This window comes from Patagioenas fasciata, chromosome 14 (genome assembly GCF_037038585.1).
Source record: "Patagioenas fasciata isolate bPatFas1 chromosome 14, bPatFas1.hap1, whole genome shotgun sequence".
NCBI classification, from domain to species: Eukaryota; Metazoa; Chordata; class Aves; order Columbiformes; family Columbidae; genus Patagioenas; species Patagioenas fasciata.
In genome coordinates this window covers 15087056-15111612 of record NC_092533.1, presented here as the reverse complement: position 1 = coordinate 15111612, position 24557 = coordinate 15087056, and the positions used below count along the sequence as shown (strand labels likewise).

The 24557-nt window shown below is 41.2% G+C and overlaps 2 protein-coding genes across 4 annotated transcripts in view; both read left to right on the top strand.

Annotated features, from left to right (window-relative positions):
• The first annotated feature begins 267 nt into the window (after positions 1–267).
• On the top strand, positions 268–12293 carry LOC136107938 (kazal-type serine protease inhibitor domain-containing protein 1-like). The gene is made up of 4 exons (XM_065849354.2): positions 268–987; positions 6298–6458; positions 8828–8972; positions 9940–12293. Exons 1-4 carry the CDS (start codon positions 531–533, stop codon positions 10065–10067), a joined length of 891 nt encoding a protein of 296 aa, XP_065705426.1. The 5' UTR covers positions 268–530; the 3' UTR covers positions 10068–12293.
• A 3251-nt stretch (positions 12294–15544) lies between these two features.
• The window catches only part of RANBP17 (RAN binding protein 17), a 149503-nt gene continuing 140490 nt past the window's right edge, over positions 15545–24557 (top strand). For all 3 annotated transcript variants that reach the window (XR_011741396.1, XM_071814818.1, XM_065849006.2), the window contains exons 1-5: positions 15545–15650; positions 19173–19319; positions 20236–20326; positions 21058–21224; positions 24338–24403. Coding sequence is in view for 2 of the 3 variants with exons in the window: in XM_071814818.1 (XP_071670919.1) it covers positions 15633–15650; positions 19173–19319; positions 20236–20326; positions 21058–21224; positions 24338–24403 (489 nt within the window). In the remaining variant the exon portion in view is untranslated. The remainder of the gene's footprint in view (positions 15651–19172; positions 19320–20235; positions 20327–21057; positions 21225–24337; positions 24404–24557) is intronic.

Here is a 24557-nt window from a genome sequence, read left to right as displayed (position 1 = left end):
TTAAACCTTGTTCCAGGCTCCATGGTACTGCCATCTTGGGTGCTACTTTGTACCCACGGTTATATTTTTTGTGACCATCTTTTTCAACTGATGGGGTTGGGAGGGAGCTCGTAGCAGTTAATTTCTTCATTTTACACTAATTTAGGCTGTTCTCCTTTCTTCAATAGCTGCAATTTAATGTTGTTTCAGTAGAGCAATGCTTTGCAAATTTGGCTGAAGGAGACACGGAGCAAACAGCTTTTCAGAGAGCTTCAACCCAGCTGTCAGAAGGGGCAGTTTGGTTTCTGGGCAAGCAATACTCACATTCCAAACTGCATTAAAGAAAAGCCAGTGGGTTCGTATGCATTTTTATTATCAGTTCCAGATTAGGAATCTGACGCTAATTTCTTTTAAAAGCCTGTGTTTGCAGTAGAATTTATAGTCTAAAACAAAAAAGGATTGTGATGTTTTTCTCCCAGTAGCTGGCTCTTTTTCCCCCCGCCCTGGCTTTACTCCAAGGACCTTTTCTGCTTGTTCGTTACATTCTCAAGATGAAGCACCCGATGGCTACAGCAGTGCTGGTACTATTGGTGCAGGTTTCTCAGAGTTTCCCTGCTTTGTACCACCGAGGCTGGTGGAGGCTGTTACGGGAAGGAGATAGTTGTGGAAAATGTGATTTAGCACTTTGCTCTGAGCCGAAAGACTGTCCAGCCGGGACTGTTTTGGACCGTTGTGGCTGCTGTCGTGAATGTGGAAACGCAGAAGGTCAGATCTGCGACCTGGACCAGGGCAATCATTTTTACGGGCAGTGTGGGGACAACCTGGAGTGCAGGCTGGATGCTGACGAAACAAGGTTTGGGGAAGTCCCTGAACCCCAGTGTGTGTGCAAGTCTCAAGAGAGCGTCTGTGGACCTGAAGGGAAAACCTACGAGAACATCTGTCAGTTCAACAAGGCTTATGCTACGAAAAGAAATACCAGCATGAAACATAAAGGACCGTGTGAATCAGGTAATATGCACAGAGGTGCTTTCAAACTGAAAAAAATCTGATTCTTATTTTTAGATGTGTTACTAGATGCTCTACTCTAATGAACTAATACTGCATTTTTGTTTAAATTGTCATCGTTTTGCTATAATACTACTTTGTATTAAACATGCCATTTAGCAGCTGGTACTTAATCTTCTATGTTATAAACCTCTATACTAGACTAGTGGATTTAAATCACATAATGACTAATAAGCTATAGACTTTCAGACTAGCTCTGCTCTGAATAAAGCGAGTATGAGATATTTTCTACGAAAGTTGTATGTGTAGTTGGGAGTAGGTGAATAGGATAGGCTGGGATGACTGGACAAATAACTTACATGAACGCTGACTTGATATTAACGTGGTGATAGCAAGGCAGGTCTCATCATACATTTACACACATACATATGTATGTATGTATGTTTGCATGTGTGTATCCACCTGTATGTGGATCATCAGCAAAGCAGAGGCAATACAAGAAGATAGGGCTTAATTAACAGATCTGTTCTTTAAAAAAAAAAAAAGTCCAAATTAATCACATTTTGGAATAATAAAATCTAAGTATTAATAACTTATTAAATGGAAATCTAAAATTAGAACAAAATCAAGCTGAACTAATTTCCATAAAAGCAATGACTGTTAGTGGAAGGATTCTTAGCTGGGTTGTACAAAGGAATCCTGCCTCCTGCTTATATGCTGTTCTCATTCTTCACATTATTACAAGTCTTTACTCCTGGGCACCTTTCACTTAAGTCACATGAATATAAAGTGAAAAGGGAAAAATGAACAGGCTTTTGTTTCCTGAATGAGATTTTTTTTTTTTCTTTTAAAGTTAATGAAATATTTTCTCAAATGAACTGAGTAGAAGAGGTCTGTGGGTCACAAATGGGTCACAGTCCTGGGAATCCAAAATCCAAAACTGCATCTCTGGCAAAGTCCGTATATGAGAGTAACTTGGGTACATTTTACCCACCGCTTGCTCGTAATCTGGTGCCTCCAATTTAGACTGTATGCTGTGCTTTTATGTTGAATGAACACTGGATATTGAATACTTAAAAGGAAAAGTGATGAACAGCTAAGAGCAGACTTCTTTCGCCTTTCTTTAGTTGCAAGATACATCCATTAAAGAATCTCTTATTTGTCATTAGGGTATTAAGCTGGGAAATGAGGCTTGTCAGTAAAGAGACATTCAGGAAACTCAATACGTACCAGTCCAGAGTATGACTGAAAGCCTGCTGGCCATCGGATAGGTGTTCTTATCTGGGATTAAAATAGCACTGGTTCTTGCAGCATAACCGCCCCAGGAAGATTTCAGTTAGAAGTGCCACTCCAGTAGCAACTGACTTTGCAGCAGAAGTAGCTGTTCAGGCACACGGGCTGAAAGCCAACAGTCTGCTCTAATTAATTAAACAGAACTGGCCACGTACAAAACACTTTAATTTGGAAGCACTATCACTTTTAATTGCTGGTGTTGCCATCCACCAGGCCTCACAATCACCCTGGGGAACACGAGAGCTCATCAAACAGGAACCATGAGCTCAGCGCCTTCCCACTGCTGCCCTGCGCCCCCACAAACTGCACCCTCTCTCCAGCAATGCTGAGAAATTTCCTCCCGTTACTCTGCTTACTGAATTGCAAGGAAACCTGGAGGAGAGTTCACAGCCGCGTCAGTGCTGTGCAGAGTTTAGTTAAGAAAAATAAGAGTCTACCAGGACTTGCCGCCGTGGTGATCCGAAGCGGCACCGTGGGCATGTGAACGTGCACCGCGAATTCAGATGGGTTTTTCGTGGCTGCAGCTGGTGACAAAAGGCAAGAGGGAGCCTGGCTCCTGGAGCAGCAACCTGCACCCGCTTGCTGCTCACTCCCATTTGCATGAGAAACAAACACTGAACACTGTGGGTTTTGGTACCAAGCTATAAATATAACCTTCACTCAACTCCATGTGCTTTGTTTTGTTGTTTCTCCTTCAAAGCATCTGCTGTTTCCTGTTGATGCCAAATGGATTAATTGTACACAGCAACCAATGAATAAATAAATAACAATCAAGTCCTTTCATCAGAAGAGCAGAGCCTTTTATCTTTTGTCTGTCACCAGAAAAAGGGGAAGAAAAAGGCCTAGATCCCTACAGAAATACTGAAAAAAACCCTTCTTTTCCTGAAAGCTAGTTTTGATCAGTTTATCTAATAATTCACCAGGGTTACTAAGTACATTGATTATATACAGATTCTCCGCACTTAATCCATCCCTATTCACATTCAAACCTTTCTAGCAGCTGATTTAACAAAATAACATAACCATCTAGCAGTGATTCTCTTTATATTCAGTTGCGTCACGTAATTTATTTTAAATGTAAATTTTAGCGCAAAAAACCCAAACAAAGAAGCCACAAAATTTTCTACCATGTTCATCAAATCAGACATAGATTAGCAAAAGTTACTAGGAGTTAAGAAGCAAAAAATATCATATTATCCAATTCAGTAGTCTGGAGTGATATTGGGTTAACGCTGATTGTGAAAGGTGAAGCAGCATTTTGACTTTTCGTGGCTTCTGATATATGTCTTCTGTAGCACACAAGGACTGTAAAAGGAAAGGGGAAACTACTGCACACTCAGCTCTAGACACTTCAACATCAGAATGCTTTGTATAGCTATCAAGAAAAATTTAACCACTCCAGAAATCAAAACGACAGGTTATCATAACAGCAAAGATCTGTGCAATAAAACATGCACACAGACAGGTTATCGTAACAGCAAAGATCTGTGCAATAAAACATGCACACAGACAGGTTATCGTAACAGCAAAGATCTGTGCAATAAAACATGCACACAGACAGGTTATCGTAACAGCAAAGATCTGTGCAATAAAACGTACACACAGACAAGTTATCGTAACAGCAAAGATCTGTGCAATAAAACGTACACACAGATATGCATGGGAGAATTTGGCTGAACACAAAATCTGAAACACTCAAAAAGGAAGTTTGTAAATTTCTGTTAAAATGATATAACATAATGTCAATTTTCTCCTGTAAAGTACAGCAAAATGGTGGTGTGAGACACATATTTTGAGTAGGTAAGGCAAGTATTTATTGTCTGTTCAGATTCAGAAAAGGCGGTTTGGTTAGAGCAAACTGTGGTTCTTCCTGCTTGCCGTGAGCTGGATCCCGCGAGAGGCCAGTGCTGGTCAGCCCTGGTCCAGCAAAGCCTTAACTACCTCTGTGAGCGTATCAGCCGGGCGGGACTCGGAGCACATCCTGGCATTTCTGAGCTGGTGCCTGGATTCTCCTTACGGCTAACGGTGGAATCCGGCTTGGTGTACGGTGTAGAGTACAAGACAAATTTCTCATACGTGAGCAGCGATAATGTAGGTTTGTAACTCAGCCCCTTGCCAGGCTGCTGCCACACGCAGGGACCCCGCTCTCGGCAACACTTCAGCGTTGTCCCTGTGTCCGCAGGACACCTGCGTTGGCACCAGGACAAAAGTTCTGACCGCTCAACATCTGCCTGGTGAAAAAAGCTTTTCAGGCCGTCTCTCTACAGGAATAATGTAAGGAACTCATGTGAGTCAATGGAGACGTTTGGTTTCCTGTTTTATGCTTTAAGCTTAACTACAGTGGATGTATCATTAAAATGAGTGTGGTTGCAATGAGTTTTAATATTCTAAAGTGTGTTTTAATATCAGACCCTATAAGTTCATAGGCAAAAAATTTCTAATCTAAGATATTCACTTAATGCTTATTTGAATAAATGATTTTAGAAATCATTTACAGATTCCTAATGTACAGTTCTCATGAAAGAAGAAGCATTTAAAGGTTTAAAATCTTTCAGAGTTTGAAAATCTTACTTTTGAAGTGTACCAGAAATGTTTAATGAGGCATTCGTAAGTGGGGAAATGGATGTTCTGCTGTATAATCTGTTTGCAATTAATTTTAATCAGTATGGGTTTTGTATTTTCTGCAAAGATATAAATACTGAAAACCAGACAAAGGTGTTAGAAACTTTGCTTGAAACCCTGGAACAATTGGAAATGCTGAAGCACAAATGCTGTACCTGCACGCTGACTCAAATATTGCAAGTGCAAATGTATTAATTATTTACTATAAGTTTCTATTTCCAAGCATCAGGGATCTGTACAAAAACAAAAGTAATAATTAAATAGAAGTCTAATGGCCTGGAAGATGCATTCATTTTTAAACACTGGTATGGAAATAGAAAGAAAACAGACTTTAAACAGAAAAACTTTTCTCACTGAGGACAACTAGATGAGGAAAAAAAGCAGAGATCTCCAAAATAGGTGAGCTGTGATAACAGCAAATGTTATTTTGCTCTCTGCTGCTGAAGATCATAATCTCCTGTTAACATTCAGTATGTTCATACATGCTTACAGAGGGCTATGCATTTAAGTCCTGTACGAATGTATGAGGTGATAGTTTCTTTTTAGAATGTCTTCAAATCCCTGGACTGGCTCCCTCTCGTGGTTCATGTCAGCTTTTTCTTTGGGAAAAAGTGGGAGAGGATAATTCAGAGGCAATAAACAAACAGTGGAGGGGGATGAGGGTAAGAGAACAATAAGAAACAAGTAAGTGGAAATTGAATAATTATAATAAACATAACATAAACCCTTATAAAAATAATGGGATTTGAATAACTTTTATTACTTGTCTCTTAACAAGATCAGATGAAATTCACAGGAATTCAGGATGGTTGTGAAATGCATTAATGCTGTTATTCTGCAACTTGCTGCAGTGACTTCCATGAGTAACAGAGGGAGACAAGATTTTAACAAGTGCAAAGCAATGACGTGCTCAGAAAACAAATGTTGACAAGTTAGCAATCTCAGTATTTTAGCTTTTAAGCTAAGCAAAATGTAAGAAAAATTAAGAGCTACCACATACAATCAAGTTATTCTGTGATTATCTGCTATGGAGTTTCTTATACTCTCCTCTGAAGGTCTAGTCGAGTAGTGGCTGGCAGGCTGGTGGGCTTTGAGTCTTGCTCACAATGACAGCTCACAGGACACAAATTAAACTTTCAATTTCAGCATAAGTTTCATGATCATGTGCAAGGGGAGGCAAAGACACATCCTCTGAAATAAGTGTTTTTAAAAAGCCTGTTTACCCTTTGATGGGACATAAAGTGTTCTGAGCTTTAAAAGCCACTTGGAATCCTGCAGCTCTTCATAACTTGTCAGATGGCAAAAGGCAAACTGGTTTTATCATGTAACACGTTCTATGCGTTTGTGCTGCCTTTTGCTCACTGTCTTCTAAAACGCCGTTGCGTTGGTTCTTCGCAGCTCCTGTTATTTCTATGCCACCTCAGGACGTCCAGAATTTCACAGGCAACGATGTCATTTTTGGCTGTGAGGTGTCAGCCTATCCTATGCCTCACCTCGAATGGAAAAAAAAGGGGAATAAAATGTTTCTGCCAGGAGATGACACCCACATCTCAGTACAGGTAAAACCCGAGTTCTCCATGTGTCATACAGTTTGGGATGAGGAGTAGCAGGATTAATCAGAGAATTCCCCCTATGGGATACACTACTGTTGTAATAAATAGATTTCCAATAGGGGCCTTCTGACTACATAAAAAATTCTGATTTCAGTCAGTGCAAGGATCATTATTTTGGCAGTCCAAGCAGAAGAAATAACAGGGACGGTACCATCCGGCCCGCTTCAGAGCAACAAAAGACGGAAGATTCTCTTTATGTAGGTATGACTCTGGAAAACAAAATGAATGAACATATTAAACGGAACTGTTTTGGCTACTGGCTAAAAGAAGATGCCTTCTGGGAAGGATGCCTGTTGGCAACTATTTTTCTGCTCTTGATGCCAAAGCACAGTTCTGGCAGGTATCTAAACTTCTCCTTTGCAAGGCGCTGTTTATGAAGAACTGCCATTTGGGGTCAGTCCCCGAGAGGTTCAAAAGAAAAGCAAAGAAACTTGCTTATTACATGGAGGACACTGTGTTTCAACCTGAGGGGAAAGAGGAGGAAGGCATTAGTATGGACTCCAGCAAATATAGAAACAGCCTGAAAGTTTGAGCTAGAATTAAATAAATCAAAACTCTGTTTAAAATGGAAATAACATTCTGGGGAGATGAGCTAATAAAGCCAGATGTACAGGCAGACTTCAGTAAGGCTGAAGCCTGCATCTGCGTGTCTTGTCCCAAGGACAAAGAATGTAAAGAGAGAACGCAGAGGAATCCATGTAAAATCTAGTTGTCTGGATACACAGCCCCAAAATGAGAAGATTCAGTGGATACGGGGCATAACCTGAACAAAAAGGTAGATAGACAAAGCACAGAGAAAACTAATTAAAGTACCAAAGTCTAAATTATTTAGAAATGTTTCCAGAGGCAGCACAAACACAAGTGCCATTAGTGAATTGAAAAGTTGCTCAGAAAAAAACATGTGAGGAGCGCCATCCAAATGCTGGTCACCTCAGAGACTAAACCGAACCCTGCTGACTGATCTTGTCAATAGACTCAGCATGAGAGCATCTCTGTGAACATTTGTGAATGGTTTTATTTGTTTGGAAAAGAAAACTCAGCCCTTTAAGAGGCTTTAGCCTGAGTAAGTTGAAACTGCCTGTCACAAAAGTGTGGAAGTAGAAACAAACAGAATCAAAGCATGGTGGCAGTCACCAAAAAGCAAAAGTTGGAACAACGTTGTCACGGAGGCACCCCGAGGCTAATTTAAGGGACAACAGGGTCCAAAACAACTTTTATTAAACCGGTGAGAAACAGGGTTTTAGCACTCCAAAAGAGACTTAAATATAGGTTCGGGTATCAGTTGAGGAAAATTATTAAGGGGCAGCAACTAGTACAACAGGAGATCCACAGAGTGCGTGCACGTGGCTTCACGCAAAACAATGCCGGAACCGCCCCCGAGTCCCAGAGGAGTACACACTGCATGAACACGGTGTGGGGTTATTCTTAAAGAGATACAGGTAAAGCGTACGCTCGCGATTCCGCGAGGGTAAATTTATAATACACTCGCAATCCTGCGAGGGTTAATTTACTTACACGTGCAAATGTGCACGGAATACTACACGTGCTTATGTGGAAGCACGGGAGGAAAATACACTCGCGATTGTGCGAGGAAATAATTTAAAGTACGCGTGCAAATGTGCACGGAAAAAAGTTACACTCGTGATTGTGCGAGGAAATAATTTAAAGTACGTGTGCAAATGTGCACGGAATATAAAGTTACACTCACGATTGTGCGAGGAAATAATTTTATACGTGCTTGTATTAAGCACGGGAAGTTACACGTGCAAATGTGCACGGAAAGGATAAATATACTCGCAATCCTGCGAGGGGTTTTACTCACACCCGTGGCGGCAAGGCAAGCGGGGTCTCCATCCCGGGGAGGGGGGCTCTCAGTGGCAGCATCTTCAGCTCGCGCTCCGAGCGACCGGTGACAATGGGCCCAGTCTCGACGAGAGTCCCGTTTTTATTGGCTGATCAGACCAGACTGTAGGCATTCTAGAAGCTTCTCTGCACCCCCACACCGTGTGTGGGGTGCCCCTGAAGCCTCCAAATATCCCCCACACTGGTCACAGGTGCCCAGCGGCTCACTGGCGCCTTGGCAATCCCTTCTCCTAATGGCCCTGGCCAGGGTGCTCTGGGCCAAACAAAAGAAGCTGTCAGCCTCAAGTAGCAGAGAGAGGGAGATGTGCCTACTCCCTTCATACTGAAGGAGGGGGCGGAGAAAGGGGGGTTTGCATTCTGCCACAAACGTTTAACCCATCCACAATTATTTTGAGAGATATTATGGTATCTCCTAGCTCGCTAGTTTCAGCTGTTTCTTTCTCTTCCCAAAGGCACGAGGTGGGCCTCAGAAGTACGGTGTGACAGGCTGGCTGCAGATTCAAGGCCTCAAAAAATCAGATGAAGGTGTTTACATCTGCCACACCAAAAATAAGCATGGTGCGACCTACGCCTCTGCAAGATTGAAAGTCATTGAAGGTTTGGGTTGGTTCTTTTTAATTGGATGTGAAGAACATAAAAATGCATATAAGCAGGCTGCAAAGGGCGGCTTTGTCAGAATGCAAATGAAGGATGTGAAACATTGCCTAAAGATGTCCATACTTTAACATTTCTGTGTGCATTTCCTTTGTTTTATCCCCTAATAGGAGATTCAGTCCTAAGTATTTAAAAGCCTGAAATGCTTGTGAATTCTGGGAAAACAACCAACCAAACAAACAAACTTACATGTTAAAATTGTAATATTTTGCTGCAAATTATACCGGCTTCCAGAAAACAGAAAGCTGTGGATCCCAGCCACACAACTGAGACACTTATTCCACTATCCTTATCCTACAGATGCCCTTTGATGTTAGGAGGAGCTCTGCCCCCCGAACAGCAGCAGCTGTACCTGAGGGAGCCTTTAAGTCATGAAAGTTCTGCTTAGCTGTTTATTTTTCAAAAAGTTAGGAAGGAAACAGTTGTTGCTCCTTAATGAGAGTGTTTAGAAAGATCTAATAGTTTACTATTGTTTTGCATTGGGCCCAGTGCTGCAGAATAACGCCCTTGTTCCTCCGGGGAGGAAGGATAAAGATGTGTTGTCTTGTGTTTGCCTCCTGGTCTAGGGGTTTGTCACTGGTCTAGTTTGTCATTGGCTTTGCTTCAGCAAGTGGGGCTTTGGTCATATTTTCAGGTGCATAGGATCTGCAGAGGACTGAACTCATAGTTTACTAGTATTAGGAATTAAATGTGTTTTCAACATCATAAATGTGAACGATACAGGAATTTTCTCATTTACCATGAGCTTTAATGGTAGGAGGTCAAGTCACCAGATAAAAACCCTCTCCTTTTAATAGATGATTTAATGAGGATTCAGAAACACTGAGCTTGCTATGCAGATGCAAACCCGTACTTTCCTCTTCATTCCCGCCTACAACTAATTTAATCTGGATTCAATCATGTCTTGCAGACTCATCTGGTTTTGCATTTACCGATGGCAGCAGAAGTGCAAGCTACAGTATCGAATATGGGGAATATTATGACCATTCTGATGATGAAGATGAGGAAGAATATGAATCCGGGGACTATGAAAATTGAAACATCTCAGAATAATAATTTTTACACAACTGTTATCCGATACCTTTCACACTCTGTTACATACGAGTAGTCTCGATGCTGTAAATGGCTCCTCTGATAACACGCACATTCATTTATGTATCCGTCTTCCTGAAACTCAGCTTTGGCTGAAGTGTATCATGCTACTTACCAGACATGAGAACAGTTGTAAATTCACACATTTAGACTGTTAAATAAAATTCTTAAACATGCACCTGTCTACTAAGTATACTGGAGGGATCAAATCTTATATTCATTTTTTTAAATGTAAATGATAATTTCCTTCAAGCATTCTAATTTGTCTACCAAAAATGTCCATAGTTAAAGAAAATTTGTACCTTGGATCAATTTCCTTTTTTCTATAATGTACTAAGAAATATCAAGAGATTGTTCACATGGCAACAAGCCTAAGTATGAAGGTTGCAAAAGAGCCTTTAATCCCTTAGTTCATATTTTCTCATAAATTTCAGCAAGATTTTCCATCTCATTTGCAATTTTCCATGGTTAGTCTCATCAAGGGTCAATTATCTGTCTTTTGGGGAGTTGTTTACTTTTAACAGATACATGAAGCAATCACAGTCTAAAGCATAAGTGCTGTTTTACTAACAATACTCAATTGTTTTACTAACAATACTCAAAAAGATTTCTCGTGCAGGCAAGCAGAGCCGCATACCTTTCAGCTTCTTTTTGTGACAGTTCTAGCAGTACTCTTAACAGTGTCCGCTCCTTCCCTCCAGCCTAGGCAACAGTTTCAGATTTGGGATCATTATTTTTACTCTGAACAGCATCATTTTTGGTGAGAATCACTGCAATCTAAAGGCAGCAGCTGTTCTGTAGCCCTTCAAACACAGAGATCTGCACAACAGGGCCTGTCCAAGACTTGCTCCTACACATCTATACTATGTCCAAGTAAAGCGCATTTGGCATCACCACACTTTTGGAAATTGCAAACAGAAAACAAGCATCATTTTTTTCTGAAAACCACCAGAATGTGTGCACATCTCTCAAATTGTCTCAACCACTTCTTGATCAGCCTGAACACAATTTAAACAGAACACTTCAAAGTGTAAAGCGAGCACACAGAAAAATTTCTCCAGTTGCTTTTAACTAAAGACATAAAGGCTGGCTCTGCATTAATGGGCAATGAAGGATACTAAGCTATGAAAACCACTTTCGGGAGGCAGTTACACCTAATGGTTGCCATGGGCTGGGGACAGATGAATAGCAGTGAATTACTGAACGCCGCTAATGACTAAAGAAGCAAAAGTTCAGGTATCAGAATGTAAAGCCACAGTATTTGCAGTCTTCTTTATCCAAAGCACATATATATGCAGTGATTACTGTGCACACTGAGGTAACTCCAAGTTAAATTAATGGTGTTAAGGAAGTTTTAAGGGCAATTTCACTATATGACTACACATACTGCCTAGATTTTTTTTTATGTATATACAGTGCATCACAAACTCCTCCTTTAATGTTGTGCTGTTTTGTGCTTTTGTGACATTAGGCAGATTTTTCCTTTCAATTTGAATTACATTAAGAGATTTGCTATAGACTGTGTTTGCCCTGAGGCGTTATAGATCTTTGTCCACATAGCAAACAATCAAAGAATAATTAATTTTGTTTCAGACTTCCCAGAGCATTGTCAGCATAGGGGTAGAAAACATGCCACTGTGTCATTGAAAAGATTAATTAGTTTTAATTAGGAGTATCAAATGGCTTCACCTTTAACTACTGATTTTGTTATTTGCTGCCTTGGTGATATGTCTAATCTTTTTTCGGGTTATCCACTATATATTAATTCAAACATAATATTGTCTGGTAGAAATCACTGTTGTTTTTGTTTGGTTGATTGGTTTTTAAGTGGGCTTTTTAAATTAGAGATGAATTGTGACCTGCATTGTAAACGAACAGATTACTAAACCAATCACTAAATTGTGGCAATATATACTGGCATAGACTAGTACGTGGCATAGAAAATAATCTTGAAATCATTAGCTATAGAAATAAATTAGAATTCTTCTGGGACTTTTGCTGCTGTTAATGTCAAATGAAAACCAGAACAAAATGAATGCTTGGATGAGAAAATGTGTATCAGAATCGTATCAAAGCCAGACAGCAACTGTTTGGCCTGATGGACTATGCCTGTTTAAAAAAATTTAACCTTTCCAGAACAAAAGATTCCAAATTAAATATATTGCATTTGTCTCTGTTATGTATTTTTTATATATTTAATAATTTGTTGTAAATTATTAGCCATTCCTTTTAGTAAGACAGCTGCATGTTAGGAAAAGTCCTGATGCGATACAAAAAAAGAAGGACCACGGATACCCCGACCACTTGATAGTTCTTTTCTTGGGGGGACTGAAATGGCTGGTTTTCTTTATATAGTTTAATGAGCTCACTTAAAATCAAATAGATTTAAAAAAAAAAAAAAAGGCATGGGGAAAGATCCAGCCCTCTCTAAGCTGCACAGCAAATGAATGGATCTCATTATGGATGCATTGACTGTAGCAACAGATCTATTCACATAATCCAAAGTACCAACAAATTCAGGGAGTTGCTTTTACGCCACCTAGCAGAAAATACGTCAGACTGACGCTAGAAGCTGTCTGTCAACACTGCAGGGAGGGCTCAGCACTGTATCTTGTGAGCCAGACCCAAAGTCCTTCTTAAATTCACCATCCACAGAACACAGCAAGAATTTGGTTGTCCTGTTCCACGGGACGAGTCTCAGTGTCACGGTACAACTTTCTTCTGTTGATGCCTGTCACACAAGTACCGTCACGATGACACTCCCCCCTCCTTGTCAACAAAAGTTCCTAAATAAATTACATCTTAATAATAAATAAATAAGTAAATAAATAAACACTCCTTAATGCGGCTTTGTGCTTTGGACTAGGACTCTGACATAGTCTGGGGCAGTTTCACAATCTAACACTCTTATTGCTGTGTCAAATCTCTGGAGTTTTGTGAATTAGTAGTCTAGGAATTCATTAATTCTTTAGCTAGACCAATTTTTTTCCCCTTGAAATAATCAGGCTATAGCTGACGGAAATTGGATAGAGAAATGCAATTGCTGCGTTTGAGAGATTAAATGATTCAATTGCTGATTAAATAAGGCTCAGAGAGTCATGGGGCTGCGCCGTGCAGCTGAGCACATGGCAGAGCCTGTGCTCCCCACTCACCCCGTGGGACAGGCTCTGTGCTCCTTGCTTCTGTTCACAGAAAGAGACCCAGGCAACAGGGTCTCTTTGCAGTGCTTTAATTTAAGAAGTAAAATATCCATGGTAATTCTGATGTCATAGTCTCCACCTGTTACCTGAGCCAGCGGTAAGTGAAGATGGGATTCTCATCAACGGGAAACTGAGACCTTTACTCTGTATTTAATTTATCCACCTCTTTATAGGCACCTGTAGAGGGGAGATTCTGCTCTTTCTGGAAAACTGAAGATCTGTCCCTTTGGATACAGCTGTAAGCATTTGAGCACCATCTCCTCAGCCCTCTGGATTGCAGCAGCGTTCTTGGGTTTTCCACTCTCAGGAACCTTCCAGCACTTCGCAAAACAAAACCAAACTCCCCGCTGCTGCCCGGGCCCCAAAACACCTCAACACCACAGGCTTTGGTTTGGATCTTTTAAGAAGCACCGACAGAGCAGCATCACACTGGCTTGTTCCATGTTTATTGACTCTTGATTTATAAACATAGGAAATTAATGCTACATTGAATTGCATGCAACTTTTGAATTGCTGGCTGTAAAATGGGAATACTTTTATAAATGGTCATGGTTTGTTTGACCCAACGCTCCCACATTCACCAAGGAAACTTTCCTTTTGTTTGTGCTGCCACTATCCAAGAGTAAATCCTTTGGAAATTGAATCCTGATCTGCACCATAGACAAGACAATTGAACAGTATTCCCTGAAAATAAAACAAACAGTTTCAGAACAAATATGAGACCTTGGTACTTTAAGCTCCAATGATTGTTTGCTGCTACCCTTATCTACAGTCATGCTGAATAAAGCTATAGCTAAATGGAAAATTAAATGTATTCACAAGGTGTTAATGTCTACATCTTACTATTTGCAGTCTCTCAGAGAAAGCAAAAGTAACTACAAATAGCGCTGTGCCAGAAACTGGTTAATTGACCAACAATGTTGCTTCAGCATGCAACGGACTGGTTCATTCTACAGTGGTCACAGTTGTTGATGACAAGCGGCTTTGTATTTGAATATGGCACGTCTTTTGATCCATGTGAAAACAAGTTTGAACGTTAAATATTTTCTGACATTTTGGAGTTACTGTTGATGTTCCCATTTTCTTCAGGTCAACATATGGTTCATGGTTTACTGTACAGGTCTAAAATCTCTTTACAGGAAGTAGTCTGGAAGTCTGCGCTTAAATGTTGGATATTAGGAAAAAAATCTTCCTGGAAAGGAAAGGTTAATTCATCAGAAGGTTACCCATTTGTTGCACAGGCAACAAACCATCTACAGGTAAAGATAACATCCAAAAAGCTAACAAAGCTAACAGCGCTAACATCCAAACTTAGAGAGATATACAGCAGCTGGAAATCCTCATGCTCAAGATGGGCTGAAAGAGAATTCTTCTCATGTATTTACAAATACTTGAATTAAAGTTCTTCTTCGAGTTGTAGAAAAGCATCCTTCTGTAGACCCTTTGCAGACGAATCATTAGTTCCTCACTCACCCTTACTGAAGAAGAATAGCTATTCAAACCCCCGAAAAGTTACTTTCCTACATTGGTCCAAGCTACTTGTCAGGCCTTGGTACAGGCTGCCCAGGGTGGTGGTGGAGTCACCATCCCTGGAGGGGTTTAAAAGGCATTTAGACGAGGTTCTTAGGGACATGGTTTAGTGCTAGAGTGCGGTTACGGTTGGACGTGATGATCCTGAGGGTCTCTTCCAACCGAAATGATTCTACAAGCTACTGAAACACACGGTCTTCTCAGCCTGGAGAGACTCCTCTGCTCCACCGCTGACACCGTGAGAGGAACAACAGCAGCCGCCGTGCTGCAGCCGCCCCGCATGGGGCTCCACGGGCACAGCGGCGCCCCGCGCCCGCCCTTGCCCTTGGCCCGGGCGGGACCGCTGCCGCGCACCGCCCGCGCGAGCGGGACACGCACCCAGGCTCTGCGCGCGCTGCTCCGCCCCAACGGCCGGGCCGCCCCGCCCCGCCCCGCTCCGCCCCGCCCCAACGGCCGGGCCGCCCCGCCCCGCTCCGCCCCAACGGCCGCTCCGCCCCAACGGCCGCTCCGCCCCAACGGCCGGGCCGCCCCGCCCCGCCCCGCTCCGCCCCGCCCCAACGGCCGCTTCGCCCCAACGGCCGGGCCGCCCCGCCCCGCTCCGCCCCAACGGCCGCTCCGCCCCAACGGCCGCTCCGCCCCAACGGCCGCTCCGCCCCAACGGCCGCTCCGCCCCAACGGCCGCCCCGCCCGCGCCCCGCAGCCGGCGCGGCTCGGCACTGCCCCCTATCCCCGGCCGGGCGCGCCGCCCCTCCGCGGCCCGCTCCCGGCGCCGCTCGAGAAGATGGCGCTGCGCGTCCAGGTCAGTGCAGCCGGCGCGGCACGGGCAGGCGGGGACCGGTGGCTGTTGCGAGACAACGGGCCGTGCAGGGACGGGGCCGCCGTGGGGGGTGGTGGGCTTGGGAGAGCGCGGGGAGGGCGGTCCTGAGGTGCGCGGTGAGGGGAGCGCGGGTGCCGCGGTTCGCCCTGGCGCAGCGGCCAGAGCCGCCGAGGAGCTGCGGGGCGAGCTCCATGCGAGCCCTAGAGCCGTGGTGGTCTCGGGTGGGCGGTTGCCAGAGTGGCCGCGCACGGCGCAGGTGGGTGGTCGGTGTCGCTCTCCGGGGCTGGCGCACGGGCGGTGCAGGTGCCGGCGGGGCCGGGCGGCAGCGCTGCGGGGCTGGTTTGTCATGCTTCCCATTGCGTGGTGCGTGTGCGCTCGGGACTCCGGTCTGTGGCGGGAGCTGCGCACACCTGCCCGCCTGCCGCCGCTTCTTCCCGGGGGCACTGGACGCTTCCCTGAAAAGCCGAGGCAGCCCCGCTCCGGGACTTGTCCGAGATGGACATCAGCCGCTGAAAGTGGGTCTCAAACAGCGAAGGAAGGGTGGGGTGGGAAAAGACCCCCAAAAATCCTTGCGGAGATGTTAAGCATTCATCTGGAGACCCTTGTGGTTTCACTGAATTGGTGGCAGAAGGCTTTGGCAATGTTCGAGAGACCATTTTAGGCGTTTATTTAAATACTTGGGCACGTGGCACACTTTGTCTTCCCCCCCCCCCCCATAGCATTTCAACAGCTATGCCAGTCCTGTTGCTCTTGCACAGAGCCGGGGGAACTTTCTCAATAGAACATTTTCAGTCAGAAAATGCTGATCAAAATCAAAATGTCTGTGGGAAATGTTCAGTGTCAGCAAAACTTTGGTCAGAAACCCACCTGGTTTGCTGCCGGTTTGCCTGGTTCCTTGGCCGCCTGCCCGGTGGGTCACCACGGAGCAGCCCCTGGCGTCTCTGGCCCTTGGCTTTTTCCCAGGAGAGCTGCCGGGACTTCCCAGAGCTGTAGAAGCAGGGCCAGAAGTATCTGGAGAACTTTATTTAGCTTATTATTGACTATTGTGAAGCTGAAAAGAGAAAAAAAAAAAAAATCACAGTCACCTTTTGCATTAGTATGTGAATCTGTTTCTCAGAAAAAATTACGCTTCTTTCTTATCAAAAACGGCACTTTTTACACAGGTCTCTGTCTGCTCCTGGATCAAAGCAGCCAGCGACTAACTGCTAGATCCTCTTCATTGACACTATCGTTTTCTTTCACCTTTCAGCCACTGATAAGGATTTGAGTAAAGGAGGTATCTGAGCGCCTCAGTTTTACATGGTTTCGTCTCACAAGGAAAAAGGGGTTCTGACAATCTTCTGTTTTCTTGAAATACATATATAATATTGAGAGCTAGTTTTTGACTTCTCATTGATTTTTCCAACTATTTTTTTCTTAATGAAGTTGGGTGATATCTCTGGTGCTGAACTGAGTTGCCAGCATGCACGAGATAGTTGTATTTGCTGATTTCAGGTTGTATTTTGTTGATTTCACTGTCTGAATCAAGGGAAATGAGCATGTTTCCTCAGTACTACACATAAAATACCATCCAGGGGACATCCAACCATTTCTTTGTCAGTCTGAGAATTCTGAGCAATTTCTGGCCATATCTCAAACCTACCAATAAGAAACTTTGTCACAATGTTCTCCTGAGACCAAACATGTGCAGATAAAGCATTTCAAAGTGTAGAAGGACATCAGTCTCAATATCTGAGAAACCAGCTTTTCTCTGAAGATAATTGTCTAGGTTTTGTTCAGCGTTGCTTTAAAAATTTATGGTGGGTTTCCCTCATTGTCCTGCAGAGGTTTGCTGTTTAATGCCAGTTAGAATACAGATGATTTAGACCTTGGTGACTAGCCTGATATCTCAGTTTTATTCTGGACTTTCTCAAACTTGTTGCGAAGTTTGTCCAGACTTGTAAGTCAAATTTCAGGTCAAATAAAGGAGGGTCTTTAACTTTTGCTGGTTACCAGATGAGAATTTGATTGATGCTTCTCAGATTATATTGGAATTACTCCATTGTGGAAAGATGCATTGTAATTTACGTCCAAAGACTATCTTTGTTAGCTGTCTTTATTCCCATGTTTTACCCCAATTATGTGTTTTTTTCTGTTGTATTATATTTTCCCTAATGTGTACGCTTGAGTTTCATGAGTCTTAGTTTTCACCTAAATTGGTGTGGATCCTGCTTTATTTAAAATTGCCTCACTGGGATTGTAGTCTGTTCCTTATTTTTCCTCTGCTCTCTTAGCATGGGAGAGAAAACAGAAACAAAGCATGTCTCTGTTGGGCTTGGTATTTGAGGTGTTTGGTCTGTTCATTCCAGAAGCAAATGTCTTAAAATTTCTCCAAAGGAACAAGTGCATTGTGACTTTTTGACTGAAAATCAGGGACTCTTAAAATGTCATTATTGTTGAAATTCAGAAAAAGTCGACCAGAGCCAGGAACTCCATATGCACCACAACAACAAAGGAAAAAGACCACAATTAGTGTTTTTTATTATAGGAAGCATGTCTCTAGGAAATGACATGCTTTGATTGACAAAACCAATGTACTTTGGTTGCCAAAGACACTAGTGCTGTCTTAGATTTTTAAAAGGCGTTAGAGCTACATTATAAGTAATGCTAGATTGTGCTGAACTGAATCTTTTCTTTCAAGTACAAATCATCTTTTTGTAAGGGCTGGTGAACAGAACTTAGACTTTTAAATGAGACTGCTCAAATACTGCGTGTGCTCTTTTCCTCGTCTTCGTAGGCCACACTCAAGTAATGAAAACTTATTTACTGGGTAACTTCTTATGGTGTGGCTGGTTCTTGATGAGAGTTCCATAGGCTTTGGGAATCTGATGGATGCTAAAACTTGTGTTTGTGTAATGATTGCAAAACATGCTTAAAAGGTTCATTTCTCCTGTGAGACAGGGACTAGTAGATATAAATCATATCCCTCACGCAGGAGATATTGCCCCTCTCTCCTCACCTGCTTTAACAAAGAGAACTTTTTCAGCTTTTAAATGGAGAGGAATTTTAGCTCTTCTGTAGCTTCTGAATTGCCCCTTCTTTCACTGACACATGCATCAACAAATGCAGACAATGCTGGTTTCTTTCAGGTGTTGCAATTTGTTGAGGAATTACAGCTTTTAAATTAAATTTGCCAGAAGTTTTCAAAGTAGCATAGCTCAAACTGTTCTTCTCTCTTCAGAAAAGCGATGGACTTCCCATCTGAATAGTCAGAAAAACAGATGGATTGAACCACATTAAAAATACTTTGGTAGCTGAAAGAATAAGAAATGGCAACTTGATTTGCGGAGTTATTTTTGGCTTCTTGTCACAGCCTCGTGGTATTTGGTAATTTCAATTTGAATCAAATGGAAAGCTTAGCTTAAGGAACAGTTCATGTTAGTGGCGTAGTATATTGGTTTATAAACACTTAGAGAAATCTCATGTGGTCTTCATGGAAGTTTCAATTGTGTTCTTTCCTGACAGAGCCTGGCAGATCTAGAGGTACTATGTAAGCACCTGTATGAAGGAACGGATCTAGCACAGCGACTGCAAGCTGAGAAGGTTGTCCTGGAGCTTATCGATAGCCCAGAATGTCTTCATCAATGCCAGCTTCTATTAGAACAAGGAACAGTAAGTAACCAAAATATGTGTTATCCATAATTCTAATTGTGCTGGTAGAAGCTCACGTAGGTTTCTCAGTCCTGGGCCATTACCATGTCAGTACAATAAAGGCAAAATGCTTTTCCCTTTTTTTGTACGTATTTTGCTTCATAAGTGATTCCAGGATTTTTTTCCTGTGGAGGTGGTCTTTGTAGGAGTTACCAATACGTTGCATTAGAGATGTCGGGGACAAAAAGGGAAACATCTGGGGTTGTGTCGTCTGTAGAGCAATGTTGGGACACAGTGTGGTATAATCTGGTGTTTGAACATCACCTTGTTTTTGTTTTTAGCTACAATGAAAAGAAAAAGTATTAAAAAAGTCCTTCAACTGCTTATCTGTTGTCTGTTAGTTTAAACCATTCTCTCATCGTCACTCAGATTCATTTTTGGTGTTTAATTTCATGGTTACCTCTAGATAAAGTGATAGGGGAGTTGATTTTGATTTGATAGTCCAAGCTAATTACAGTATAGTTCTTGGTACGTTTTTCAAATCATTCAAAACCAGAGAGAAATAAAAAGAGGAAACACATTTGAACCTATCTTTGATCCAGGGCTGGACCCTCACTAATCATCATAAGGTTCTAAATTATGAAGTAATTTAAAAACAGGTTTCAAAACTAAAGAACTCCACTGAATAGTGAATGATTTCCATCAAAAGGGATGATATTTTTAGTTCTCCACTGCTTTATTATTGTAATTTATTTTGATTTATAACGAAACAGAGATATTACTAAAATACATCTTTTATAAATTTTTGGTACACTTAACAAACATAACCAACACCTGATAACCAATTTGATTTATTGATTATTTATCAGGTTTTGACTTATTGTCCCTGCTTTTAACTAGCCTATTTTTGAATAATGTCTATTCATGTCTTTTGCAGACATCCTATGCTCAGCTTCTAGCAGCAACGTGCCTGTCTAAGCTTGTAAGCAGGGCATCACCATTACCTATTGAGCAAAGGATTGACATTCGTAAGTAATGTTTGTGGTTAAAGTTTCCTTATATCAGTTTGATCTAAAGCTTCCTGTTAGCACAGTAATCATTCAGTGGATAGTCTGTGTCTTTCTCTAGTTCTCTCCCTTTACCAAGCCTGTTATTCACAATGTAGTCATTGTGAGAGAGTGAACATAAAGGTGATTGTGAGCTCTTTCGTAATTTCGCTGCAATTAGCTCACAAATAACATCCTAGTTTCAAAATTAAGATAAATAAATACAGAATCATAGGATGATTTGGGTTGGAAGGGGCCTTAAAGATCATCTGGTCCTGACCGTCCTGCCATGGGCAGGGTAGCCTCCCACTAGACCAAGTTTCTCCAAAGAGAGAACATTCAGCAGGGACTCCTGTCTAAAAACAACTTTTGTGTATCATGGGTTGACTGTGAGAGCTGCTGTAACACAGTGAAACAATCAGTGCCCAGTATACGGGGCTGTAATGAAGAATCACTCTTTTAGTTGCCAGTGTTCTCTGAATTCACAAACTGTTGTCAGATGTGTCCTAGAATGATGATCATGTATGTCATGTGCTTTGCTACTGCAGGTTTACCTGTATTTAATGACTTAACGCAACTTCCAGTTGTGCTAACTGTAAGGATATAGTTGTTTGGGTTTTTTTTAAATCATGCCTTTGGTTTCTATTAGAACCATGTAATTAATTTTCTTCACATAAGACTTTTGTTGCTGATTTTAAAATGCTTCTTTACAGGAAATTACATTCTGAACTATGTAGCATCTCAACCCAAACTGGCTCCTTTTGTCATCCAAGCCCTCATTCAAGTCATTGCTAAAATTACAAAATTAGGATGGTTTGAGGTACTAAAAGATCAGCTCATCTTCAGAAACATTATTACTGATGTAAAAAAATTTTTGCAGGTAGGAAACAATAATTCACTTCTACCTTTTTTTTTTTTTTGTTTGGACCTCTTCATTTTTCGTGATTGACATGTTATGTCACCTACTTGTTATGCACTTGAGTGGGTAAAGTGTAAAGAACATTGCTTAAAACAGAAGATTGCCCTACAGTGAAGAACCAGGGCGGGTTTGGTACTTGTGGGAGTTTGTGTGTTTTGATGTCTCACAGTACTCATAGTGCTGTCTTGGTTTTTTGGTTGGTTTTCTTTTTCCAGAGCACTCTTTGATAGTGTGGTTGTAAAACATCAGCCTCTGTTCTTAAGCCATACTATTAAATGCTTTAATTTTTTTCAAGTGATGTGGAGATATGTTTCTCATAGCGTTAGCTCCAGTTACCTGGTTAGAAATGCAGGTGCTGCACCATCTGAAGAATAAGACTGTCAAACATTTTAAAGCATGAGTCCCATTGCGATTTTTATAATAATGACCACTGAAATGGTGCTGGACTGTTCAGTTCTAGAACTAGTTCAAATGGACTTTTACAAGTACCTGTCATGGGGAGCTAATCAAAAAGATACCTATATAAACTATTTGTTGGAGTGTTCACTGTGATGATCTTATATTGTTGCTTTTCTGTATAAGCAGTGGGACTTCACCTGCACTTTAGTGTTCAGCAGAAATCACTAGAAACCCCTGTATGAAGTTACTGAGGAAAGCTTGTGTAAAGATAGAACTGTTGGTACACAAAATTGCAAGACGCTGTAAATATTTATGTGGTTGTGATCCTAGTTTGCCCCATTCCTTTTTCACTTTATGAGAAACTGACGATTCATATTTGTGTGCATGGATACTTAGATACGTGCATATATGTATGTAAAGAGGAGTAAAAAAACCAAACCATTCTGTCTCTCCTAGGGTTATGGTGTACAATATAGGGAGGTAGATAATAAATTCAGTGGGGTTTTATAACTGTACCTGTTTTAGCATATGTATTTAAATCTAACATATCACAAAAATGATGCATTCTACATAGGGATATGGGGAAATTTGGGAGGAGAGATCGCTCATCTTCCCTCTCCAGTAATGGGGTGGGGCAGGAATGTTCTTGGTTTGCATTTCCTTCCACATTAGTTCCTGTTCCCCCATGGTATTGGTCACTGTTACAAAGAAGATGCGTTGCAGGACAGAGAGGTGATCTTGGTGTGTAGTATTTGATTGGAAATAATTTCTCCTAATGAGAGTGCAGTTATTCACTATGGATTGTTCACTCTGCAAATTTACATGTCCAGTCTAAAGTACTGCCAGACGCAGTGGCTAAAGATACAGGCTATACAGCATCTTCCGGGAAGGAATTTTGGAGAAAGTGGTTTGATGTCATAGGTTAGTAGCCAGATTTGGTTATTTTATATGTATAACATGTATAAAAGGGTTTTTAAAAACTTTTCTGGGAGATGGCTAATCTGCTTAAAAAGTTTATACAGATTAATCTTTCTGAGTGTCTATGGGAATGTAAAACCTACTACTTATTTTGAGAAAAAAATAATCAGAAATTTTAAGCTCTTTGGAGATTTATCATACTTCCAAAGTGATCCATTACATGTGTCTGTGTTGGTGATCCTGGCAACTCAACATGAAAATAGGAAGTTAACAGTTTATGTTTCTTGCCAATGAGTTTCTTATTTGTTTTTCAGTTTTACTTTGTTTATAATACTGTTCAAGTTAATGTACTTTTTGAGTTACGTTGGGAATGTCTAATAAAAGATAAGTTGCAATATTCTGTTTATTAAAAACAAACTCAAGTATACTTCTCCACCATTTTGCAGTTATTTTTATGAACATAATGTAATTGGATTTTGCATTTATTATTAAAACGGCTGCAGTGTGACTCTTCAGCATGTAGCTCATTAAAAATAGAGATTTAAATAAGAAATTTAGCTTCTTAAGAGATTTCTTTAGTTAAATTAAGAATTCCCGTAGAAAAGAAAATTAAGCCATAGATCTGCTAGTGAATTGAATTGTAGATAAAATTTACAAAAATAATCCCGAAACAACACTAAGAGATGTTAATAATTAGCATATGGTAGTTCCAAATACATACGCATTAGTGTTGCAGATTGAAGTTCATCCAGTGTGAATCTTAGTGTGATTTAATATAGAAAGAGGGATTACTAGTTGTGTTCCCAACTCCTGAATTCACCACACAGCTTTTCACACCTGTGAAAAGGGGGGGTTGCATCTTCTGTGCTTGCAGGTTTGTGTCATCGAATGAACATTCAAACTAACTGTTTTAAGAATTTGAAATGTAAGAGAAAGGTACTTTCAAATTATAGTATGAAATATTTAATCTTACTGAATGCAGAGAGGGCAACAATATAGGTTTTGCCTGAGACTTCTTTGAAATTTTCATTTTTGGTTTGCTTTGGTGCAAGTGATAACACAGACTAGGTGTCAGTGAAAAGCCAGGCCCCTTGGTAATTAACCAGATTCTTCATTAATTGAACTTTGGGTAATCCTCAGAGTTGGGAAAATGAGTGTGGTTGTGACAAGTATCAGGAAAATTCTGACAAGGATGACGTGGCTTTTTGGACCCCAGGGAAGCTGAGGCTGCAAACTGTAGCCCTGAAAGTAGATACAGAGATCTTCCCCCTGACTCAATGGCAAGGCCTAATTGCAGTTGATTTTAATTGGTTTTAACAAAGCAGATTTAATTTTTCAATAAATGCTTTATGGTAGCTCAGTGAAGACAGCTAAATTTTATTAATTAAATGCAAAATTGTATCTCAATTTTGAAACATTCCAAGGAACTGAAATAGTGATGATCAGATCGCACCCTCAGGTGCAAATACTGCCTTGCTTTCTAGACACAGCTTCTCACAGCTGGAAAATATCATTCAATTCAAACCAATATATTGTATACTACTGTGGTGGAAGACAATTAAGTTTTTTTCCAGAGCTAATTAGGGAGTTGGAAGGTTTAGTTCTATTAATGTTGATAGAATTTGGTGTGAAAGCCTTCTATACAGCTTAGGATAGCTCAGCCTAAATATTCCTCTTGATTCTAGAAATGTTGGAAAATAGTAAATACAAGCTGCGATGTTTGAGCAATCCTGTCTTTGTTTGTTTGTTTTCTGTAGGGCACTGTGGACCATTATATAATAGGAGTAATGATTCTCTCAGAACTGACTCAGGAAATGAATCTAGTAAGCATGTTTGCTTTTTTTACCCTCTGCAAGGGATGTATGTATGTATTGCTGAGAAAGCAGTGTGTTGAATGCTTGTGCCCTTCATAAAAATGGTTAGAGAAGCATTTCTTAGACGTGAAGGGATTAACACACCTTCCTTCCCCTATCAAAA

Bases quoted from the DNA above. Each gene is read 5' to 3' on its own strand.
- LOC136107938 (XM_065849354.2), top strand. From the start codon at position 531: ATGAAGCACCCGATGGCTACAGCAGTGCTGGTACTATTGGTGCAGGTT. The intron at 988-6,297 runs GTAATATGCACA...GGTTCTTCGCAG, and splicing joins TAAAGGACCGTGTGAATCAG to CTCCTGTTATTTCTATGCCA. The intron at 6,459-8,827 runs GTAAAACCCGAG...CTCTTCCCAAAG, and splicing joins ACACCCACATCTCAGTACAG to GCACGAGGTGGGCCTCAGAA.